The 26,971-nt window shown below is 36.7% G+C and overlaps 1 protein-coding gene across 1 annotated transcript in view; it reads right to left on the reverse strand.

Annotated features, from left to right (window-relative positions):
- Window positions 1–26,971, reverse strand: part of MAP1B (microtubule associated protein 1B) — a 61,322-nt gene that overhangs the window by 16,824 nt on the left and 17,527 nt on the right. Inside the window, exons 3-4 of the mRNA XM_034441172.3 lie at window positions 5,826–5,908; window positions 1,707–1,847 (exon numbers count right to left, since the gene is read on the reverse strand). Coding sequence (XP_034297063.2) covers window positions 1,707–1,847; window positions 5,826–5,908 — 224 coding nt within the window. The remainder of the gene's footprint in view (window positions 1–1,706; window positions 1,848–5,825; window positions 5,909–26,971) is intronic.

The following is a 26,971-nucleotide window of genomic DNA, read 5'->3' on the forward strand; positions in this document are numbered from 1 at the left end:
CAAAGGAATTGCTTCATGACCTACGGGTCCTTTTGGATCTACAGCTACCATTTAAACAGTAGGTAGAAGCAATGGGCAGCTGGACCATCAGTTGACACATTCCCTATCCCAAGATACTTTGGTGATGTTAACTTCTTCTGTGATCCACATATAGTTGGATTAATGTAATGCACTCCATGTGGGACAGCCTTTGAAAATGTTCCAGAAGCTGCAGGTGATCCTGAATAAGGATGCTAGATTACAGGTAGAATAGCCCTGCCACTGCCACGCAACACTGATTTTGAATTTGTTATAAGGGCTATCAGTATTAACTTCCTGGCCAATTCAAATTGTTCATTAACCCTTCAAAGCCCTATGTGGTATGGCATTATTTCCCAAGGACTGAATCTGCCCAGTCAATAAGAATATCTCAAAAGGGTTTGCTAAGGTTCATATAATACACTCCTTCTTGGCATTCTGCAAGGCAACTAAAACAAATTTATTCTGTCAAGATTTTAACTCAAGTGATTGCTTAGTGACATTAATATTGGAATGTATTGTTACTTACAAATAGCCCTTGAGTTACTTGCAATTGACGCTAGAATTTCCATTGCTATGCAATGCAGTTGTAAAGCACAATGTCATGTGACTTCATTTCTTAGCTATGGTAATTCTTGCATTCCCCATTGTCATTGTTAGGTGGGGATCATAGGTCATTAAGCAAGCATCTCCTTGCAATGTCCTGCTGGATTCCAATGACCAAAGGCAAGCAGGTAAAGAGAGAGTGGGAGAGAATGTACAAAGATGTGTGGGTGTCTGGGGATATACAGTGTGTGAGACTTGGGGATGGCATGCCAGGGTGCATAAGTGTACAAGTGGCCAAGGAGGTGCAGTGTGAGCATAGTTGGGCTTAGTGAGTGTGCAGGTGACAGGGAAGCACAGTACAAGCATGGTGGGGATTGAGATGGCTGCTGTCAGGTGAAGGAACGAATGCAAGTAGTAAGGGAGGAAGGTCTAAACTCAATGAGGTTGGGGAAGGATGCTCCAGTGGCCAGGAAAGGATGTGTGAATCACTGGACAGGTACCACACAAGCATAGTGAGACTTGGGGAGAGTGTGCAAGGTGGTGCAAGTGGCCACTGAGGAATGGCGCAAGCAAAGGAGGACTGGAGGTGGTTCTGCAGGCAGGGAAATTTTATTTAAGCAACTTGAGACCTGCCCTGCTGGCTTTCTGATTGACTTCACTTGTGTGAAGCTGTGGGAAAGTTGCAAATCACAAATCATGTGATTGTGGGGTGCTGTAACCATCATAGGTGCCATCATGATCACATGATCACAGGGATGCTGGAATAGCCATAAGAACCAGTTTAAGAACCAGTTGTAACCACCACTAGTTCAGGACTTTCATGTTTGAACAATTGCTCAATGAGTGCTCATTAACTGAGAAATAGCTGTATACTCTAGATTTATCTATTTGCTTTGTTACATATCCCCTCAGGTTGGAGATGGAGATAAAAACTGTAAGCAAATAAATAAAAACTGATTATCTTTTATTCCTTGTCCTGCAGTCTATTTTATTTTAAAAATGAATAGCATGATGGACATCTATTTCTGATTTTTTTACTCCTCTTCAAAACATTAAATGACTAAATCTGCTGTACAATCAAAAGTACAAACAAAGCTTCAACCCCAATGAGTTTACAGAGTAGCAACAATTAAGAAACAAACCTCTTGGTCTGTGAAGATCTCAATGAAATTCTGAAATGAGAAAGATCCTGACTGAAGAATGAGTTCGCCTGTATTTTCAAAGTTTTGCCCAGTTAGTACCAGAAGTTTATGTCGTGCAGCATCTGTTATCATTAAACGCACCTGCAGTAGAAGATACAAATAATCACTTTGAAACATCTTTTATACTTCACGCTTTCTTTAGGGAAAAATTAATATTAATAACCTCAAGGAAAGTATACATTATCCTTAGACCATATTTATCCAAAAAAAGGAGGAATGATTGTATTTCAGTGAGGGAGGAAGATTGTTTTAAAATCAAAACAATAATGTTAATCCAATCAAGTTAAAAGAACAGAATAGCAAGTCCAGTGAAAATTAAGAAGTTTGGGAAGTTTGGAAAAATAAGCATCTATGGTGTTATTCACAATAATCCTAAATAGTGGATTTGGTCTGCGCAATGTTGGGACTACCAGATTGCAGAGATTTTTCTGGATGACCATTAGAGGAAATCAAAAATAGTTTTTGTACTTCTTTGCTATCATCTAATAAGTCATCCAGGCTTTTTGTTGTTAATGCCAAGGAAAACAACCACATAATTGATTAGAATGATGTGTGACCCCAGAATTTGCCTTGCTCTGAAATGGAATAACAGTAGATTCTAGGTGCGCATTCAAGGGAAGAGACTTCCACAGATATGTTATCATGACAACAAAGCCAAATTATCCCAAGATATGTATTAATAATTTGGTCTGAAACTAAATTTGGTGTATTAAATCCAAAATATTAAAGAAAAGTTTTAAAAGATTGTTAAAAAGACACACGATTCATATGATTTATTTTCATAGGATATATACTGTATTCTGAAGTAAACATACATGGAAAAGAGAATCAAAGCTTAAGTCTCCAGTCCATGTGAACACTGGCTTTGTCTCCACAACCATCAGCAGCATCTTATGCCGCTCAGAAACCTCAGCCTTCCTTTCCCTGACACAATTATCTAGCCAACCCTCCATCCGGGTTATGTGGTAGCACTAACCATGGCAATTAGCTAACATTCCTCCTCTTCTCTGACTGCAGTTTGCTGTTAAAATGAAAAGGCCCATCCACTGTGGGTGGATCAACAAAAGCATTTTGTGGAGAACATCTGTGAAGGATAGGGGAATTGTGACCACTGTGCCTTATTACCTAGCAGGAAAGGGAAAAACCACAGGAGGTGGGCCAAAGTGGGTGATTCTAGCAATGGGAAAATTACTTCCCCTGCAGTTCCACACAGGAAATGTTGCAAAGTGGACTTCCTGCTGTTCTCTCTGGATTAAGAGCCAAACTATTAATTTCCTTACCTTTCCAAACTCTTAAGAAAGTCCCACAAGACCACAGGGCTTTGAATGGCACCAACCTGAGATCAAAATAGCTCCCACATGTGTGAGGGGATCAAATTTTCATAAACAAAAGAGAAATTTTAGCAGAGAAAAAGTACCTCATCCTCATACCTGCAGTTGCAGGAGAAATCGAATTAATGATTTTTTTAATGCTATGTTACCAAATGTAGGAAATCATGTCTCAGAAATATATAATTACAGGTAGTCCTCACTTAACAACTGCCTTGTTTAGAGACCATTCAAAGTTACAATGGTGTTGAAAAAATATCCTTATGGTCATTTCTTACCCTTTGAAGAATCCCACAGTTATGTGATCATCATTTTCATGCTTCACAGCCAGCTTCCAATAAACAACTTCTCAAAGGAGTAGCCAGAAGTAAAATCAACAAGTTGTGATAATGTAATGTCTCACTTAATGACTGCGGGTGATTTGCTTAATGACCACAGTGGAAGTGGAGTTATAAACCCATCACAATCACATAGCATCTTGCTTAACTACTGTGCTTTTAGTGATGAGTTGCCAGTCCCAATTATGGTTGTTAAGTGAGGTCTATCTTTATAGCTAGTGATGAGAATAATTTCTTCAGATCAATAATGACAACACAATTTTCATCTTGTCTTTGATGTCAGAAAATTAGAATATGCTATAAAAAAACAAGTATCCCCTCAATTTTGGTTCAATGTATGGGTGATCATAGCTATCTGCAGTGATGAAAAAAATATCAATAATGTGCTTCATGACATTATGATGAAAATCCAATCTTTTCATATTTGTGTTCTAATATCCAGCACAAATACATGCCATGGAACTGAAAGAAGAGAATATTTGTAACTCAAGGTTTAGCTATGTCAACACTGATTCTGTTATCTAGTTTGGTAATGAAACATCTACAAGAAAACAACCAAGCTCAGAGAGTTTGCCATGCCATGGAGTTTGCATTGGGACAACATATATTTTCTCATTTGCTCCTCCCTTCAGACACATATGATTCAATGAATTACCTTTTATAATGAGTTCAGGGATGATCACTAAAAGCTTTAGGAAACAGAAAAAAGCAAATTCAATGCTGATTTAAAACTAATTATGCTGGGAAATAAAAATGTACCTTTACTTTTAATGGGCTATGTCTTTCCTGTTTATCATCATTATTAAACAATAAGATTACTGTCTGACTATCTCATGAATGTCACTTAAATTTCATCCCTTTTAAGTGCACTAGATCCATTAAAAACAGACTTCTCTTCTTTTATTGTTTCCTGTACCTGGTGGTAAAAGACTCTAGAAAGGCTGTCAGCACATTTTACAAAGTGAACAGCTTTTCCAGGAAAAACAGACAGACAAAAATATTTCACTAATGTATGGCTTCTGCATTATACTTCTATATTTTATGTATTTTAGAGAATGGCATGCAGAAATTGGCAAAAGTAAGAAATTAACAAAATTCTTGCCAAATATTCACTGAAAGAATGCTGTCAACTTATAATGAGAAATATCTATTATATTACGGTAAAAAAAGAGAGGAAAAGACTTGTTTTTTTTAAGAAATAAAAAACTTCCCCAGATAAAATCAAAATTAACTTTAGCAAAACAACAAACAAAAGCAGCCCATTAATTACCCCCCCCCCAAAAAAACACAAAAGAAAAGTTTTAAAACACAAACAATTATTTATAGGAGACTGAGTATTGTGGCTTAATCCATTTGGACAGTACTAGCATAGGGTAAGAAATAAGCAAAAACAGTGAGATGTAAAATAATTGTGATCAGTTTGTTGAGTAACTTAAAGCCAGAGGGAGCTTGCAAGTAAAGAGATCAGGATTTTGAATGATAAAGAAATTAAAGATATGTTAAAGAAAGACAAGGATTCAAGAGTTCTCAAATTAAATATAACAATTGGCAATATTTTACAAAGATATAGAACATCCTCCAGAAAATTACCTCCATGAAAAATGAGAAGAAAATAACCAATCAAATGGTAATTTTAAAAAAAGATCCAAAAGGATCCAGAAAATTATACATGCGAGTTGATATTTATTGGAAAATATCAACAAGATATTGAATATTTGGAAAAGTCGTAGAAAACCCTAAGAAAAAAAAAGTAATAATCAGAAATTAATTTAAAATAAGCAGAAAAACATGTAGGGAGAGCTTTATCAAATTGATGAATGAGTACTACTCTTCAAGATGGTTTAGATGAATGGGTGGGAACAATAGGAAAAGTCACTTGTCTCTCTGAGTATTTATAGATTTGTCACAAGCATTTGATTGACCGCTGAGAGAAACAAGATACTCCCATCAGTCTGCCATGCATGTTATTTTATATTGTATTCACATCACTTGCTTTTTCCTCATAAATTATAGAAGACGATATACAATGTCACCAAGGAAATGGAAGGGAATATGAAATATCATTTATTTATTGATTCATATATTTAGGGTTTATTTTCATCTAGGAATGGATGAAAAAAATGAGAGATAAGCATGAAACCAAAAATATAACACAATTAGACCACAATATTAATATACACTATTATTGTACCTGAATATAATTCACACTAAACTCAGTGGAACTTACTTAACAGTAGACATGCATTCTATTTCATTTTAAGTGATATAGATAAAATAGGTAAATAAAAATATCAGTATCTCTGGTCTAGTTGCTTTGAGTTATTTTATGCCCATAGCATGTAATTTTGATTAAAGTATATCAGCATAGGTATGATTTTTTAAAATTACTTTACCTCAGTGCTGACTGCTTCATCAGAAGGATTAATCAGCACAACGGTTTCTAAAACTTCACTTCTGTGGTGAAGGATTTTTTGACCTGTGAAAATATGGAAGAAAAGAAAAAATGAATTTTAAATCCTGCATTTTATGTATTTATGGTTTCCCTATAAACATTTCTTCTTCTAAGCAAACTGCTTTTTTGCAGTACATTTAAAATAAAGTCTACATGTTAGTATCATGAAAGAATTGTGATCAGGCAGCACAGCCTAAACCTTTTGATTCATTTTGTTTCATATTACAGAAATGTATTTATTTTTCAATGCCATAGCTTTTTCTAACTTTCCTTTTCTTGCATCATTCTGATGGGTGCTTCTTTGTTTGAGGGAGTAAAATTAATTAGCAATTTAGACTGGGATTATGAAGGCAAAGCCACTGTTTAAGCACCCAACTGGCAATTAGTCCAGCATTTTAGGAAAGAAGCGTGACACATTTTATTAAAAAAGAATTACCGTAATCAATCCTGACCAAAAAAAAGCATGCAGAGAGCAAACTGTTTAATTAACAACTTTTTAAAAAAATGATATTTTTTTTCAGTTCAATGTACTTCAGGATACTAATTTGTACTAGTAAAATTATAAAATTGAGCTTTTGGTATTAGTAATTATCAACAATATGTCATCTATGCTTATTCAAATGCCAACTTGTCCTATAAACTTCTTTTCTCAAAGTCATCTCTATATTGTTTGTACAAAATCACTATCATCACAATGTTTAATTGATTAAAATATTGATTTGCAATGATACCCTCAATTAATCAGGTGGCAGATCTTTTTTTAATCCACTCAATAGAAATCCTTATTAAAAACTCCAGATGGCAAACTCACTATTAAAAGAGACATCCCAAGAGTACAAAAGATAAAGCAAAATGTCCAATATGATTGATACAAAGGGCATTCGTATTTGCTCCTACACTCCACCAGAATCAATCAGATTGGCATAGCCTATAAATGCTCTAAAATAAACAGTCTAAAATAAATAATGAATGTTTAAATAGAATATAGACTTAATTCTTTAAAAGTATTTCCTTTCACAAGCACCATATATATTCATTCAAAAATAAATCCTACTGAACCTATGGGCTTTATTTCAAACTGGATGGGAGAAGTGGTGGGTTTCTACCGGTTCGCCCTGGTTCGCTAGAGCCGGTAGCACTGATGGTGAGCTAAAAGTGAATGCTCCGACCGTCAGCTGGGCCCTTCCCCCCCCCGCACTATACCTACCTATATTCATTCGTTTTTAGCCCAGCTGATACAGTAGGTGTGGCAGAGTGGATTGCCGCGGCTCCACTGTTCTGACATGCAATGAGCTTGCACGGAGCAAAGTGCGTGCATAAAGCGAACTGGTTGTTATACCAGTTGAAACCCACCACTGTATGGGAGCCATAAATTATTTGTATTTCTTACTCAAAACTAAGTTCAACTTTGTTAAACAGAGTTTATAGTTGCACTCATTTTTCTCAATTTCAATAAAGATATTCAATATTCCTAGCCTTCAGATTAAGAAATTTAAATTGGCTTGGGACATACATACATGCATGCATGCATACATACATATACATACGTGTGTATCTATCTTTTAGTGTATACAGTATGTATAATAAACTAATAGGACAGCAATAAATATAGAAATCTTTCTCTACTATTAGGTCATGTACTATTTAGAAAATAAAAGTATATGCTAACTGGCCTGGATCAGAATATTTGGAGTTAGGGTTTCAATACACTTAGAGGGCATGGTTATAGAAGGCTATGCTATCTCTAATTATTCCAGTTCCTGGATGGTGAAATGTTATTCAGCAATAGATTAAGAGGGCTGATCTAGTTCTATATTGATAGTACATGGATCTCTCTTCTCCCCCCCCCCATTTTGGAGCATCTGTCTCTGACATCTGTCACCCATTGATTAAATCAACTCCTTTTGAACTACAAAATCTGGGCTGCAAAAATCCAGTTGATCAGAAGATGGAAGCAAATCAGTTTTGTGTATTTCTTTGTTGGCATACAGATTTTTGCAGCCTGAATCAGGTATGTCTAGTTGAAAAAATTTCCTTCTGGCATAATATTCATAGTGTTCTTATGGCAAGCCAGATGGCCAAGTAATCCTTTATAGTGCTATTGATTTTATATTCTCTGTACTCTAAATATAATTTGTTTCGTATACATGACCACTTATTTTAGATACAGTTCACTTCTGAAATAATAAATAGAGGTATTGGTAAATAAATACACTATAACTTTAACACTATTTCCACAGTAGCAATTTTGATTAACATTGTTATTAAATCACCATATCCTTCATCACAGATCTATGGAATGTTCAATAAGTTAGTCAAAACACGTCACCATTACAGCACATAACGATAATTTGCTTCTCTACTTTAACCAAAATGTTGAATATGAAGGGTCTATGAAATGTCTGCTAGAGGTTCCATGAAGAAAGGGAAAGAGTGATATTATTTTTTTTAAAAAGATTCCATTTGATAATTTATGGGACAGGCAGATATTCAACATTTGAGAAAAATTTCATAAAGCCTTGCTTTTCAAAATGACTATGCCCGTGGAATTATAATCCAATACATGCTTGTGAGAATAAATTCCACTATATTCGGGGGGGGGGGGGATTAATTCTGAAATGCATAGGACTCCACTTAAGTTTCCCTTTTATGGTATGAATAATACATTTACTGCAGATATTGCAGCACAACTTAACATATGTCACATGAGCAATTCTTTCTAATGAACCTACAGTTGAAAAACAAAGACAAAAATGAAATAAGAGCAGGCTGGTAGATTTTCTGTATCTCTTTGCAAATTAGCTTAGAGATACTTATGAAATCCAACTTCTTTCTGTCAAATGGAAAATTTGTGTGCAAAATAGAGTCTATAAAGAGCCTTCATTTGAAAATAAGGAACAATTTTGCTTTTAAAGATTTATTTAAATCTCAGATTTTTTAAAAAAGTGAAATAGAACAAATTTTAACAGAAATGTTTAATATGGTAATTAGGAAATGAATTCCTTGCTTTAACATTTTCATGCAAACAGGAAATTTGCTTTCAGTAGGTTGTTAACAGCAAGTTACTCAAAGCCATTCACAAAGGCAGGAACCAAAAATATATATGTTTTAATCATTGAATTGACCACTCCCCAGGGAGAAGAAGGGCCCTGGTGGCTCAGCAGACTGATAGCATTGTGATTAACACCAGCTGTCTGCAATTACTGTAAGTGCGAATCTCACAAGGCTCAAGATTGACTCAGCCTTCCATCCTTTCTAAGGTAGGTAAATTGAGGAGCCAGTTTGTGGGGGCAATAAACTGACTTTGTATAAATATACAAAAGTATGAAGGCTATTGCTTAACGCATTGTAAGCCACCCTGGTCTCCGGAGAAGGGCGGCATATAAATCAAATTTAAAAAAGAAAGAAAGAAAGAACATTCTGTCCGTGGCCTCTGGATCATATGTTTGGGATTTTAAAACTTTACCCAAAGGAACAGTATCAATTCATGAAAAAGCAGCATAATTAGGATAATATTTACAGAATATTCTTATCAGCCATCATTTACTGAAAATTATTTTTACTAACAACAATAAAATTGTTTAATCTGGAATCATATTCATTATTTTTAATCCAATAGAATGTAGGAAATAAGTTATTTAAAGGTTTCTGCCTATCCATCAACAGCATTACTCTGAAAAATGAACAATACACAATCAAATATCATCCGAGAGGGAGGGAGGGAGGGAGGGAGGGAGGGAGGGAAGGAAGGAAGGAAGGAAGGAAGGAAGGAAGGAAGGAAGGAAGGAAGGAAAATTCTTCTGATACATCTCCCCTGAGGACACAGTTGGGCAGTGCTTGGAAAAGTGCCAACTTCTCCACTCTAAGCCCTTTCAATTCCTTCCTCTTGCACATGTATCCCAAAGCAAAGCTCTTATTAAAGATCTTGAAAAAGAAATTCAGAAGGCATATTATGCCTGAAGTGTTGTACCTTATGATTCTTGATGAACGTATCTTTTCTTTTATGTACACTGAGAGCATATGCACCAAGACAAATTCCTTGTGTGTCCAATCACACTTGGCCAATAAAAAATTCTATTCTATTCTATTCTATTCTTTCCATATCGTGTTAGTTAGTCAGTTATTTATCGCTCTTTAAACAAAATACTTTATATTAAAGATTTTAGCAATAGTAAAGGACAAAAACAAAAATCAAATTAAAAGAAAACAATGGAAAGGAAAGCAAGAAAAAATGCAGAAAGAAAAAGGAAAAAGAAAGGCTTTTGAGAAGGCAATGGTGCACCCCATCCACAAGGGGCCACTGCTTGACCCAAATAGTCTCAGGTTGACCGTGTGAGACGCAATCAAAACACAGCAGCACCCTTTTCAGCTCTTTTTGGCCCTCTGTAATTGGACCAGGACGTTCAAATGTTTGGGTGTGGGTGGCGGGTTTGAGAAGACTACTATGAAATACGGGGTGGATCTTCCCCAGTAACGGAGGTAACTTTAGAACCACAGTCACAGGATTTATTGTCCTCACCACTGGGAATGGGCCTAAATATTTTGGTCCCAGTTTCCTACTAGGAAGTCATAGTTTGATGTAGTTGGTGGAGAGATATACCATGTCCCCCACCTTAAAAGGTTGGAATGGTGCACGTTTTTTATCCGCCTGGGTTTTGTATGCGATAACAGATTTATCCAATGCCTCCCTGACCTGGGGCCATACTGTCCTTATTCTGTCGGACCACTCTTGGGGCATTGTGGTAGCTGTTGATGAATGACTCAATTCAGGTATTGCTACGAAGTCCCATCCCATCACCACCCGGAAAGGGGTAAGACCCGTACTGCTATGAACCGTGTTGTTATAGGAGACCTCTGCAAAGGGCAAGAGTGATGACCACTCGGTCTGGGTTGCCATCGAACGTGGTCTGCAGGGAGGGCGGTCCCCAGACCGGTTGGGGCCCCCACACCCCAGCCTGCCCAACCGGCACAGCTGGATAAGCCATCGGTCCAGCGGACGGAGCCGTACGTGGGCCTGAAGGGCCCCGCACTGAGCCAGACGCTGTCCCTGTAGCCACGCCTCCCAATGGCCCAAATGGCTGAGTTGTAGCAGAATGGGTAGCCGGGGGTCGGGTATCGCTTTGGGAGGGACCCAACCGCAGCTTGGGGCTAGCCAATCGAAACCTAGTCTCTGTCCCTGCAGAAGACGCTGGCCAGCCTGGGCTGGGCTCCGCCCCCGCCATCCATGGTTGCCAGGACTGCGCATCCCGGAAGCTAGCTTCCCCAAAACGCTCTCGAAGGACTTCTATAGTTGAGTGGCCCAAACCTGTTGAATAACTCCATTCCCCGTCGTCATCATCCACCCAATGACGCTCTCTCCAGCGGTGGAAATGTTCGCTGTAAGGGAGAGATGCTTGGCCCTTCGGGGCTCCTATCAGGGCTGCCAAGGCAGGACTCTGCCACCACTCCCCCAACTCCGTCGGGGAGGGGGGCCTCCTCTTTGCCATGACAGCGTTCTTCCCCTCCTCTCCCTGGCTGCGACTTCGGCAGCGCTCTTTCGGACGAGCCGCAGGTGGATCCTCAGCTGGGCTTTCTCCCGATGCCGGCGAGTCCTCCTCCTCTGAGGGCGGTGTTGCAGCGGCGGTTGGGTCCACCCCCTCCGCCATCCCGCTGAAGCAAGTATTAAGAGCAGCGCCGATTTCCTCTCAGGTTGACCGTGCGAGACACAATCAAAACACAGCAGCACCCTTTTCAGCTCTTTTTGGCACGCTGGTTTATTCGCGTCCGTGGACGGCTACACGCTGTGACTCGTAAAGACAAATTAAATCGGCGCTACAGTGTAGTAGAAACGGGCGTTTATATAGCCCTCCCTTCCCATTAACCCTTTTAAACCGCGCCCCCATTTATCACCACACCCTTGTTAGCGCGGAAGCATCTCAGCTGGCTCTCGAAGGTGCTGGTTGCAGCATCATTTGGAGACGTCCTAATCCCGTCGCACCTGATACCACTCCCCTCGCCCCGCAGACGGCCGCCTGCACTCAGTGCCACCACCACCAAGTATGTATATGTCCCTCGATGCTTTCAACACGCGTTAGCGGTGTCGAGCAGGTTGCTAGGCTCGACAAATAGTCTGGGCAATTTTCATCCGATTTCCAATCTTCCCTTTTTAGAGAAAGCTATAGAAGTGAGTCTGCTGCAGGTTCAGAAGTCTCTGGAAGAAGTAGATTATCTGAATCCCTTTCAGTTGGGATTCAGGCATGTGTATAGTACTAAAATGGCACTGATCACACTCTTGGAGGGCATCTGCTGGGAGCAGGAAGGGAATAGTGTCTTGATCCTTGCTCTTGACTTTTTTCAGATGCCTTCAATACCATCAATCATGGTATCTTCCTGGACCTGCTCCAAGAATTGGTGGCACTCTGTTGTGTTGGTTCTTCTTCATTTGGTTTTGGTTCAAGTTGCAGAGGAAAGGTCCAGCCCACAACCACAACTTTGTGATATGCCACAGGGATCAGTTCTTTCTCCTGACCCTCCTATTTAACTATTTATATGAAGCTGCTGGGTGAAGTCATCCAATGATTTGGGGTGAGAGGATCTGTCCTCTGGCTATACAAATGATTTTTGGTTTTCTCAGCTACTGTGTATTTTTTGTATACGTATTTGTTTTTCTTTTTTATCAACTCTGTTGTTCAGTTAGGCAGTTATATAAATTTATTAAATTAATTAGCAATCGGCTATTAAAAACAATTCAATTAGAAAATTACAAAATGAATATTTTCCAACAATATATTTAAAGATTCTCTGACAAAAGTAACACCAAACAGTTTCTAATATGTGTTTCTAGCTATTTCCATTTTGTAATTTGCTTCTCCAACAGCTTTTATTTATCAAAATAAAACCCTTAAATCCATTTTGCGATGTAATTTTGAGTATACTGATTTTTTTCAGAAATAAAAGTTTCTGAGTTCAATAAGGTCTGAACTGAATAAATACCGGTATATTTAGAAGAATTGCAGGCTATAAGCTTTTTCAAAAATCCAAAAATTGAACTGAGAAAATATTTAGGATTAACTTAAAAAAAAAAACTTCCTTCAGATATTTCACTAGATAATTTAATTGCAAAGCAAAACAATATCAAATTGATTAATACATACAAAATATAAACATTGATTTTGGTGGGGAGAGGGGTGGTATTTCAATTATGGCATTTTTCAAGAGTTTGATTCTTATTTCTAGTGGTGAAAAATATTTTGGATTATCTACTTGGAACATCTGTAGGGAACAAAGAACTGTTGCACTTAAAAGAAAAGCTATGTATAAGATAAATATCTGTAAATCTAAATTTACCAATTATTTACCTGAAATCTTAAAATAAGTTTGGCTTGATACTTGCTGGTAAATTTTAATAATGGATTGTTTGTTCTACCTTAGCTTTTAAGAAGAGGCATCAGCTGTCTCATGAAAATACAATCTACTGTACTTGTAATTGTACTAATTACTGCCTATCTACCCAAATACTTTGTGGGGTCTTTTGAAAACTCAAATCATTTTCTAGGAAAGTCTCTGAAGTAAACTGTTGTCTTAAATCAAGTTGTGTACCTAATAGTGTTGGCTACCAAAATAATTGTATCTGCTCTTATCACTATATATTGATTTGTTGTATCATTTGCCAACTTTATGTGACATTTAATTTGCTGTCAAACTACTACCATTAATCAACCACAGGCAAACAGGTGACCTTTTGCCCCTATTATTTACTATGGGGATAAATGTTTCTTCAAAACTGTTCTATATATTATACCTTGTCACACTGCTTCTATTTATGTTTTAATAAAGCTGGAATTGCAAACTAGATCCATTATCTAAAATGGTGACAATTGCGTACATATATAAATCAAAAATTCCTACTTTGCTTTTCTTCTATGGTTTGAATAGGCACTTTAAAGGCCTTAAATTGTTGCTTAATGTATACTGGTCTATGTCCATAGTAAAGATTTGATTGAATTTTAATCTGATTTAAACACGTAATTAAATATAATTAGCATTAGTTTAGTTTAATAATTTTACAGTTATAGACTATTCCACAGAATAACAATCCGATGCTTTTCTTAATGGACTAATACTAGCTTTCTAGTTTACCAAGTTATAATTCACAAGTGCCTAGGATGGATTTATCTTCCTTAATACTGATGCACAAATAACATCAAGCAATTGATGCTCATAACATTTACATTATTCCTGCATCAAAACCACACCTAAATCAATAAAACTACCTCAAGGGAAATTAGTTTTTCTTGGGGGGGGGGTTTGGGAGGCTGGGGTTTGAGAAAAGAGGCCAGTAAACTGACTTAGCCACATTGTTGACAAGAAGGCCTACCTTAACTTCTAATAAGAGCCTTGGTGGCGCAGCAGACTAAAGTGCTGTTAAGTAGCACCAGCTGCCTGCAATTACTGCAAGTTCAAATCTCACCAGGCTCAAGGCTGACTCAGCCTTCCATCCTTCGAGGTAGGTAAAATGAGGACCCGGATTGTGGGGGCAATAAGCTGACTTTGAACACCGCTTGGGGGGGCTGAAAGCCCTACTAAGTAGGTATATACAAAAGTATTGTACAATGCTTAACGCATTGTAAGCCGCCCTGAGTCTCCGGAGAAGGGCGGCATATAAATTGAACCAGTATATATATACATACATACATATATATACATATACATATACATAATTCTAAGCTGAGGGCAGCAAAAAAAAAAAAGGTGCTTCAATGGGAAGATGTCATTATAAATGCTTTTGTAGTACATGCCAAGCCAAAACTAAGCGAGGTGTCATTTTCTTTTCCAGTTTCTTGCAATGCTGTAATTCTCAATGACAGTGTGCTGCACACAAAGGTGGAAGATTAGTAGGGAAAGAGATTATTGCCAGACATGATATTAAGTGGTAATGATGTATGCCTATAGTAGCATGTTCATTAAATAGTTTGACCCATAGCACTGGGCCAGGACTTTCCACTATCCTCACAGAAAGAGCTGGGAGAACATTTAGAAAAAGGTGGCTGTAGGCCTAAATGCTGAATTTTTAATTCTTTAATTCTTTTAAATCTTTAATTCTTTGGTATTCCTTACTTCTGCAACTCTCCTGCTACTGCCCCCTGGTGTGCACCCTGGATAGTGCATGAGCATGAACTGAACAGCCTGAGTCTTAGGCAGCCAAACAACAACTCTATACTAACATTCTAGTTTCCTGGGTAATGTAATACGCTGAATAAATAAATCTGCTGCTACATCAGGTAGTGGTAGCAAGAAGGGGGTTCTCAGACAATCTGCTGAAGTTGTCAGTGGAAAATGGCCAGGATGTTCATTGTTGATCAATGAAATTTTGTCTATGGAGGCAACTCAACTCACAACCGTTCTTTTAGTGACCAAAATTTCAATGGAGCTGAAAAACGTGATTTACAAACAGTTCTCCCACTTAAAGACTGTCATAGCATCCCTATGGGTATGTGATGGCGGTTCAGGCACTTGGCAAACAGCAAGAATTTACAATGAGTGAACATCCTGGGGTTATGTGATTGCCATTTGCAATCTTCTCAGCTGTTTCCAACGAGCAAAGTCAATAAGTCAGATTTGTTTAATGACCATAGCAAAAAAAAAAAAGTCATATATTCAGTCACAGTCACATGATGAATCACTTAATGATGGAAGATCTAGTTCCAACTGTGCTTGTAAGTTGAGAACTACCTGAAGTCATCTTCAATTTTGCTTAATTCCCATATTATGTTTTCATTTTCTCTACACATTCCACCATTGTGTTTCTGTATGTCTTCTTTTTCTATCTTCATCAAGAGGAAACAATCAGATACCTTAGTACTATTTTGTGGATTGCTTCTTATATAGTTGTCTCTTAGTGGATATTAAGGTAAATGGAAATATTTTACTTCTGCTACATAACATCTGTACCAAGCCAGCATAATCAACATTGTCTTTTTCAGATAATCTACCATAGTCTAACTACAAAGTTGTTTTTTAAATATTGATTAAGCTACTATTCACAGATTAATAGATAGAGCAAGGGTCCCCAAACTTGGCAGCTTTAAGACTTGTGGACTTCAGCTCCCAGAATTCTCCACCCAGCAAAGCTTTGGGATAGAGGGAGGGAGGGAGGGAGGGAGGGAGAGAGAGAGAACAAGCAATTGATTTGGGCTCCACTAAGTTATGTGACAGTCAGTTTAGAATAGTGGTTGTGGCATCAGGCTAGAAACCAGGAGACTATGAGTTCAATCCCACCTTGGCCATGAGGCCAGCTGGGTGACCTTGGGCCAGTCACTTTCTCTCAGCCCTAGGAAGGAGAGAAAGGCAAACCACTTCTGAAAGAACTTTTGAGTAATTGATATTCATCAACTATTCAGATAAAAGTGGCTAAACTGGTGTTTCTCTGGAAAATGAAAACTAAATAATATTTTCTAATGCAAAATGTTGTTCTTTACATCCTGTTTTTACTGTTAAGCTTCCTACTTGGCTATCTCATATTAAAACACTAACTTTATGCAATTTAATAATATATCATAACGTCCAAAAGATTCTCTGGCATTTTAATAACTTCGGAAAGGTTTCCTCTGACAGTTTTATAGACTCTAATACAGTAATTTTCTGAGATGTTTAGGGGACACTAAGGAGTAATCATTTGCATGTTGTGATACTTGTTTTCAACCAAACTGTCTCAAGAAGCAATTCAACGTATTAAAATAATTTTAATTTGACTCCTTTGTCTATTTTAGTTGTTCCTACTAGTAGCTAAATATTGTGATACTACAAGACATCTTTTAAACATTATTTTCAAGCCATTCTGGTTAAATTACATTTTTCTGTGCCATATTTTGCATATTCTAAAAAAGCTAAACATATTTTTCATAACATTTAAATCATTTAGGAAATCCTAATTCTTTCAATTCTCCATCTGGATTTATTTAAAGACAACTAATACTTCCTGGCATCATTGATCTTCCATAATGTTAATATGTTTAAACTTATTTCACTACCTAATTGACGTGTACTGCTTGAAACAACCCTAAGTTATCTCCTACCATGCTTTATATTTTAGAATATGAAGTCTGCATATTAAACTTGTTTTTAAAAAATTGTCCTTGAAAAAGATGTAATAGGGCTTAACTGCTACATTTTAATTAATGAGTATATGGTGGTCGGCCCTGAATATTTAAGATGGTTGAAGAAATTGTCAGAAACAGCTCACAAACAAATACTAGGAATTCAAAGGAAGTCTCAGCCTTAGTCACTGTCCTGAATAATAGGAAATACTGTTTTGGGGGAAATGTAATTGTTTCCTAGCTTGGAACAGCAAGAATATAATGGGAATAGTATCAAAAGTACATACCATTTGGTTCAGTCATAATAGAATCTCTGTGTTAAAAGATTTTTGAAGCAATACCAGCCAATAACAGAACCAATTCAGTAGAATAAACGGCCACTGTTATCCAAGGCAATGTCACAATACTAAAGAAAGAATTATTTATTCTCCAGACAAACATTTTGAACGTAGCGTCTTCCATATATTTTGGGGATACAACTATTTACAGTCAGTATTGCTAATTTTAGTCCCGACACATAGGGAGAACTGCTCTAAATCAGTATTTTTTCAAACATGTCAATTGTTAAGATGTTAAGACTTCAACTCCCAGAATTCCCCAGCTTGATGAATTAGCATTCTATACGCTGTACCAAGTAAGCAGAGGATTTTAGATTCAGAAAGCTTTCTTTAGAACAGTGTTTCTCAACATCAGCTACTTTAAATTGATTCTAGAGCATGCTGGTTGAGGAATTAATTAAATTATATCACTGAATTAATTATAGAGCTAATAATTAATTCCTTCCATTCTAACTAAATTAGAGCAGACTTCCATGGTGGGATTATGTTTGGGGGGGGGCATTATTTTAAAATGGTTGCATTCTCTCCAGAAGAATGTGCTGTAAGACTATTTGATATCTTGAATGTTAATCTACAGTTCCCCACAGGGTTCCTACCTTGCCTCCCATGAAACACTAAGATAAATTATATGCAATTTTGGAAATGGGTATTATCAGAATGCCCATGACACTCAGCTCTCATGTTCCTTTACATCTAATTCTAAGGAAGTAACGCTGTCTGTATTTAATAATGGGCTCTGTGACATTAAATACAAACAAGACAAGGGTGATAAACAGGAAAGGGGATTCAGGAAAGGGGATTCAGCCTGAAATCAGCCTGTTTGGCATGAGCTGTACTCCCTTTATCAAAATTGTGATGATCACAATGAGATGCACCTTGTTCAGAAGGATTTTACTATTAAGATTATTTTAGCATTTTATTGCTAATTTTAAATTGTATTTTAAAAAATGTATATCCTGACTTGGTTTTTTAAGTTTTGTTAGCTGTCACAAAGGAAGAAGGATTAATATATACATATCAAATAAATAAATAGTTTGATAATGAAATGAAAAGTTTATTCCGCAACAAAGACAATGCTGTAAAATATAACCAGCTTTCTTTGCCTGATAATGTTTTGAAGTATGCCTGTTAAACTGGAAAAGGAGAGCAGGAAGGTAAGAACAGGAAGAAAAGGAGAGCAGGAAGGTAAGAAGGCATTAGATGTGACTGAACAGTAAGTCACACCTAATGCTTTCATTCCTGCTTCTGTTACTGTCTCTCTTCCATTTCAATTCCAATTAGAGCAATTATAAAAAATAAAGAGCATTGTCATCTATCCATCCATCACTTAGAAAGACTGAGGATGTGCAGATGATGACATTTACAAGTCCAGGCCCCAATGGTTTTTTTGCCAGGACTACTGTAATATTTTATGGGTGAGGCTTGTTTTTTCTTCTGACTATTGAACTTGGTTCACAACTTTGTAACACACATTGTTCTGGATCTCCCTTAGTTTTCTTATGTTTTTTTTTCTATCCAAGGGCTTTACACTGACCCCCTTTGAATGATTGGTGCTGTTACTTAAAGGTCCAGTGGTCAGCCATTCCCAAGTATCTGGTCCCGCTCTTGTTTTGCTATGATTCTGTTTATACACCATGCAGAGGCTTTTTCCCCATTTCCTTTTCAATATTGCTTCATCTCATTTGCATGGTTTTCAGGATCTGGGTTTTTTGATTACAGAATTTCCCAGCCCCATACATTCTTACATGCATTTAATAAGGATTTGAAAACATATCTACTCAATAAAGCAAACTGATTGATATAAATAGTTATGAGCAGATACCAAGAATGGCAGTAGTTTGAAATATATGAGGTCAGAAAAGCATGTTTAAAATACAACCTAATTTATGTTCTCTAGATCTATAACTACAATGTATTACTATAGTATATTATTTAAAATTTTATATACACTGGTGAAAGGTTAAGAAGATGACAGATGTACAAATATACAACTTCTGAAATTTTGTCATCATCTAAATAAATGTTTTTGCTTGCTGGTTTAATGGTTTGAGTTATATTTTATAGTTACTGGGTTTTATTGCTGATATGTGCTGCCCAGACTTGTTTAAGATGGATGGACATACAAATTTTTAAATCAATCCACCAATCAATTTGAGTAATGTTCTTTCTTACATGAATCTGAATAGGACAAATCACATATTGAAAAGAGGGGGGGAATAGATAAAATGGCAACATTCTTTTTAAAATAAAAGATTATACTGAAATGCCAATATCTCAGAAGTTCTAAATAAGGCATAGAAATAATTGCTGGGCAATCAAATTACAATTATTAATTCATTTTAATGTAGAAAAAATCTCTTAAAAATTGAATATTGTGTTCCTTTGAAAGTTAGTGCCTGGGCATTATTAACATTTACAGGCTGAAGTGTTCTACTAAGGTTTTTAGTAAATATATTCAAATATACAATAGGAATATAACTCTAGTGTTTGCAAAATTAGTCCCTGAACAGACTTTGTCTTCAAATATCACACATTTTACCTTATAACATCTGCAGTTGAGATTGCCTTTGACAATCCTCTTTATTGTAATGAAACTCTTCAGTACTATTCCTTTTTTTGTAATACATAAACATCTCTGCCTTCAGTTTGTTATAAAGTATACCAACTATCCTAATCCAGACATCCTTTCCGCTAACAAAGGAAAGACATATAATGGAAACACCTCCAGAGACAAAGGCCCAAAATGATGTTTTCCCATTGGCCCAAACCAACTCTTCATTGTTTCAGATTGTCCAAAAAAGCAGTTATTTCCCAACAAGAGGAACAAGAAAAGGCAGATAGGAGAAATCACCATAAATTTCTATGGATTCAATAATTCAGAATTAATAAAATCTACAGTATGCATTAAATTATTTCCAGTCATTTTTATCCATGTATGATTTGTGGGAATGCACCATTTACATTTTAGTCTAAAATTGATGGTAATTTGTGTCTTTGTTTCTTATTTTTAAGGCATAAAAGCAACAGCAATGCAGTTTTATAAAACTTTAGTCTGGGTGAAATTCAAATGTTTTTACTACCGGTTCTGTGAGTGTGGCAGGGGAAGGATGCTGCAAAATCTCCATTCCCAACCCACTCCAGAGGAAGGATATTGCAAAATCTCCATTCCCATCCCATTCTGGGACCAGCCAGAGGTGGTATTCACCGGTTCTCTGAACTACTCAAAAATTCCACTGCTGGTTCTCCAGAACCTGTCAGAACCTGCTGGATTTTACCCCTGGTCTGGATCAAGCTATATGTTACTGTACAATTCAATACTATTTAGAGCAGGGGTGTCAAACTCAAGGGCCTGGATCCAGCCTGCAGGGTGCTTAGATTTGGCCCGCAGGGCCATTCTGGAGACCGCAAAGGGCCAGCCCACAGTGCTTCTGCCAGTGAAAACGGAGCTTGGGAGGATTGTGTGCGGCCCTCCCGAGCTCCATTTTCGCTGGCAAAGGGATGCAGGAGGCCGAGCTTGGGAGCCCATTTTCACTGGTGCCCCCAACATGAGTGACATCAAACTGGCCATGCCCACTCTGGCCACACCCACCCCAGCCCTCAAGGTCAAACACAACCTTGATGAGGCCCTCAATGAAATCGAGTTTGACACTCCTGATTTAGAGGATCAAATGGTCATTTGGAACTCCATCTACCACATTAAGTTTGGTGGCTCTTGCTTCAAAAGAAACATGCATACAATTGCAGCCTGAATTATTTTTATAAATATTCCATTACCATGATTGGATATAGATTTATTACAGAAGCATTTCCAGTCTTTCAGCCCAAAGAGCACAGCAGAAAAAAACACAGCTGCTTTTTGAAAAAATAAAAGGCTTTTCATCTTCCTAGGAAATGTCAAGTTTGATTAGATTATAGCATGGCTAAAGTGCTATTTTAGACATGTAGCCTTCCATATGCCGATTTATACATGCACTGTGTAATTAGTTTCATAAATTTCATCCCATCAGAATGACAAGGTGTCAGTGCTGAAAAGACTTTCAATGACTTAAGGAAAAAAAAGCTTTTAAGATCATCATCAGTCAGAAATAGGAGATGAATGATAACAGAATGCTAATTTTGCTGATAAATGTTTATGTTCTTTAAAAGAATATAAAACTATATTTCAGGTCATGTTGCCATTAGTTAATAGTTTAGACTAATTGAGTATTCCAATTTTAAGAATTCTTAAGAGTACATTGTTAGGGAAGGCTACAAATAGCTCCTGAGAAGGCTTTTTGTTTTATTTATTTTTTTAACATTTATATACTGCTTTACAGAATGAACTGTCAAGAACTTACGATAAAACAATAAAATTCATATTAAAATAGTACTTTAAAACATACAATATACAATAAAGTATATTTTAAAAATTAAGGAAGAGGCAAAGGAAAGCAAAGAAAAAATATTTTGTCAACAGTCCTAACAGTAAAAGTAAATTTTCAGCATGCTATAGCAGCTGCCTCCAGTTTTAAGCATTCCTCAGCCAGATATTACCCTCAAAAGAAGAAGCTAGCAATACACACTCCTAGTCATGGAGATCTCTAGTTACATTGTGACTATAGGAGAACCTCCAAAACTACTACTCTATTTGAGAGAGTACAATCCCATTTAGAACAGGTTAACCCCCCAGTTTCCAAACCAGGAAGCTACTCTCTAACACAGGGGTCCCCAATCCCTGGTCCATGGACCAGCATTGGGCCGCAGCATGCCAGAAACTGAGCCACACAAACAAGTGAAGCCCCATCCATGGGATGCAGGCAGCACACGAAACAACACCCTCTCCAGTTGGTGGAAAAATATCTCTTCACAGAACCAATCCCTGGTGCCCAAAAGATTGGGGACCGCTACTCTAACAGATTCTCTGTCTTGTCAGGATTCCATTGTAATTTACTAATTTTCCTCCAACCTTGCATTCCATACAACAAATTAATAAAATATTCCCATTAAATCTGGAGCCATTCATTTGTTGTAAAACTACTAATAACGTAAATTATGTTGGAACCACTTTGGCAGAATTAAAGGTGAGACTTGCAAAGAAAAAGGTGGATGCATATGTTCAAATTGGCAGTTTTAAATTGGCAGTGGCAACATAAATTATTTTGTAGATGTAGACATCATCCTGTCAAAACAACCTGGCATCATTCTCTAATTATAAAATGCAGCATAGTCAACTATATTACACTGATTGCTGAATTAATTTGAAGGTGACAAAGAAAAACAGCATTTAGAAGCATTTCTGAATATTCCCCAAAGTTAAAAGAAATATGAAGATCAAGTAATCTGGGTTTATCCCAAGGACAAATCAGATCCCTCAGTAAGATAATTACCAGTATATTCCACCAATCATGCATATCATATAAATTAAAACTTCCTTCTATATAAGTGCTGTACACACAAACATTTTGGAGAACCTAAGAGATCCATACTTTATATGTTATACTTTATATTTTATAAATACTTTATCCTGATTTAAAGCCCTTTGTGTATTATGTTGGGTTCAAGAATTATTGCTTTTACTAAAAGGGAGAGAGTCAACCTATCCATGCAGAAGTCTAGAATTTCAGTTCTGGGTGAAGGAAAAGGCAACTGAACAGTGCTGCAAGGAGAAAGTAAAAGAAAATGGACAATCTAACACAACAAAGTAAATATTTGATTGACCAAGTACATTTAATTGCTAAGAATAAGCAGACTTACTGAGGAACAAAAATTCCTCTCTAGAAGGTGGTGCATTTTATTAAGCAGGCTTTGCAATAAATACTGATCTAGTGTTTTCTATTGACTCTGATAAATATGATATTCTACATTGCCTAATCACATAGTGTTATTATCTTGGCCTTCTAAAGATGAGCCAGAATCTGATATTCTTCAAATCACATGTGATTTGAAAGATCTGCATGGGGATTTTGTCTAAAAATAAATGTATGCCTCTACATCATAATCCATTTTACAATTTATATTTAAAATCAATCTCTAAAATTTTAAAACTGAAAATTTCTAATCAACAACCAAGATACATAGTAATGCTTGTGGAAGATGACTATAGTCAAATGTTGCTGGTCCATTCCAAGAGCTGAATCTCTGCTGTTTTGTTGATGCATAACTTTAACTGTTATGATAGAGACACCTTGTTGTTTTTCATCTTAGGATCTCAAAAGCAACAAAAGCCACATATTTCCAGAGAAGCATGGCTGTGGCTTAATAGCGTCCAATTCTTTTACGAATTGAAATCCGAACAGACAGCAGCCCGTATTACACTGTGAGTTTTGCTTTGCACAAACATTTCAGATGCTTAGAAAGAAGTTATGAATTGCAAAGCTGCTCGGCTTGACTGCCAAGAGGATGAAAGCCAAAAATAAAGGGGGGGAGGGGGAGATGGGGGAGAAAAGGGTAACTGCAATGTCATGCTTTTTTTGTTTTTTGACACAGAAGCTTTGTTGTAACATTGTTATTGTTGCAGAACGCACTGCATACATTTTGGCTAAACAGATAATAACAGTTATAAAAAGAAATCCAGAACTGAAACAAAGGTCCCAAATTATCCATATATGGAATTAGTACATTGCAGTTCTGCAAAACACAGGCTCAGCTCTGATCTCAGACTATTATGAATGTAACGAAAAGTCCTCTGACTAGCAGGGAGCAAATGGGAGCCGACATCACCAATTCTGAAATGTCAGCACAGCTGCCTCCGAGCACAATTCAAGACAGCAGTTGTTGCTAATAGTATTTAATGTCTTTAACAATTTGTAATATTTGTAACATTCTTAACACATCATAAACTTATTTAAAGATATAACTATTATATGTAAATGATGATTTTATACATTTAGTACAGTTTATAGTACAGAAAAATACTAGGAAAAAAAGTAGTAGTAGTAATAGAGGCAAGAAAAGTTTTGCATTTCAAACTTCAACAAATAGAGGTGAAACCAGTACTATACTTGTTTTTTATCCCCAAGGAAGAATTTTTCAAAATTTGGAGGCTACTCCCCTTCTAACCATTTTCATTTCAATTCAGTTTGAAACCTGAACAGAAATCTAGAACATAAAGTTTTTGGGAACAACTTTAAGATTTGAAGAGGTAAATAAATATCAGTTTCTGGTGCTTCACCACAGGGGTGTAACTTAAAAAATATATATCTAGACAGAAGCAGGCATGATTTTCAAAACAGATAAGAATAAGCATAGTTTGGCAAGTAATAATATGGTTCACACTCCAATAATATTTGTAAATGTAATTTTTTACTTGGTCTCACAGTAACTTAAATGATTGTCATTCATTCATGTCTAGGCTAGATGTGGAGTACCACATGCCTAGAAAATGCTGCAGTGAGATTAAAACCTGCATCCCATACATAATTTAGAGGTTCAACTCTTACCAACAAGGGTCTCGGCATATATATGTCTATATACATAGAAGTATTTTGTTGCTGATGATAATTATCACTGTTTTATGTTAGACCAGCCATGCAAGGCTGCTGATATTCTGTCCCAGTGCCTCGAGGCTGTCCAAGCCTGAATGAGCAACTTCATCTGGTCCAGAACATAGCAATGCAAGCAGTGGTGGACCTGCCTTGACATGGCCATATGAAACATCTGCTTTGCAAGCTACATTGGTTCCCAGAATACTTCTGTGTGTCATTCAAGGTGCTGGTTATCACTTATAAAACTTTATAACACATGGCATAAGGCCAGTTATTTCAGAGACCTCCTGTCTCCCATAGTTTTTGCCTAGCTGGAAAGAGCTAATAAAATGGTTATATTCTGGATACTCTCAACCAAATAGTGTTGTATTTTAGGGTGCAAAGGCTCAGGAAGTGTAGTTTCTCTATTGTGGTGACTGCCCTTTGAAATGACATCCAGATAACTCTCATCCTCTAGGCATTTGTGGAGGCCTAGCTGTTTTCTCAGGGTAAGGTGGATGGAATCTTTCTCTTAGATATGTACGTTCACATATGTTCCGATGTACTGTTTTTAAAAATATTCCTTTTCTGTTTATTTCTGTTCATTCTGGTGTACTTTTGTTGCTATATATTTTAGTTGCCCAGAGTCAGCCTGGAGTTGGGCAGCTCTAAAGCTGAAGCAAACAAATAAATAAAAACTCTTCCTCACCAATCATAAAACTTATCACAATTTACAATCAACTCCTTATCTACAGAAGTAAACTGCCACCACAGAGAAGTATAAGGATTACAATAATTTACCTTCTTCCAGACATAGAAGACATTCACTTTAACGGGAGATGATGCATGCAAGCCATCATATGACTTGTTATTTAGAAGTTTGTAAATATTTTAAGACCTGTATATTTTAGGATGAGTTCATCTAAGACACCCTCTATTATTCTCTGAATTACTTCAAACTAACATAATCTGAATGACTTGATTATCATAACTACCACCCTTTACTAAACTCTTATATCACACAGTGACCTTAATTATTAAGTAAGGATAATAACTGCCCTCTTAGCAGTCCAAGTCTAACATTAACTTATTTTACCAAAGCTATGAGTTCACATTATTTTTAAGAACCAAAATAAAGACAATATTAAATTCATTGCATATAGAATACAATACCTGGATAAGGCATCTTAAATTTGCATTAATTTAAACTTAAGATGTACAGGAACATTACCTGCTATGTGAATGTACGTATGTATACATATAGATAGATAGATGGATGGGTGCATATATGCCTGCATGGTGTTTGCACCTATATAACTTTTCTTTCATTAGTGAATATTTGTAAACATTTTTTCTAATACCATATATTGATTAAAAAGCAAAAGCAACTCACAAGTGCCAAAGGAAATGAGGATAGAATGATAATATTAATCATATAGAGGGGTTGCATTGAAGCAACAAACGCTACATCTCAAAAATATAAGGCTGAAGAAAATATAGAAAAGGAAATTGAATTTTCAGCAGGCCAAAGCTTTCTCTTCAATAATGGACTGATTTGAGTTTTAATCAAACATAAACCTATGTCTGTATTTGAAATTGCAATTGAATACACTGACAAATGGTGAGGGGGGGGAGTAAACAAGTGCTATTTTTCTCCTGCCATTAACATCAGAACTCAGGGTAATCCATTCCTTAATAATCCTGAAACAGAAGAACTGCCTATTGATTGCAGTTTTGTCTACAGACTTGAATAGCTTTATTAGGGATAAAGTCAGCTTCTTCAGTCTAGAAACACACAGATCCATTGAACCATAACTCCTAGGACAAGAAATCCTGATACATCTGGACCGTGCCAAGTTAAAGAAAGGTGATCAAGTAAGATGATCAAGTTAAAGAAAGATGATCAAATAAAAATAATGTGCCTGTGAAATGCCAACAGAAGGACTTCTAAATTCAAGCCCTACTTATGGACTTTCTGAGAGAATCCCAATGAGCACGCTGGGAGAAAACCAGAAATCAACAGTGTTCTTCTCATATAATAAAATCACAGCAGCAGAAAGGCCCAACCAGTTCACAGTAATTATGTATTTAACTGCTACAGTGTATTCATATTCTGAGTGACAAAATGTTATGAAAGGAAATTAAAAACTGAAAAAAACAATTCATTTTCAATGTACAAGCATCCCAAGAGTATGTCAGTGCACTTCTATTTGGTAGGATGTGGTCAAAATC

This window comes from Pantherophis guttatus, chromosome 2, assembly GCF_059756535.1.
Source record: "Pantherophis guttatus breed Tessera chromosome 2, ASM5975653v1, whole genome shotgun sequence".
Classification (NCBI taxonomy): Eukaryota; Metazoa; Chordata; class Lepidosauria; order Squamata; family Colubridae; genus Pantherophis; species Pantherophis guttatus.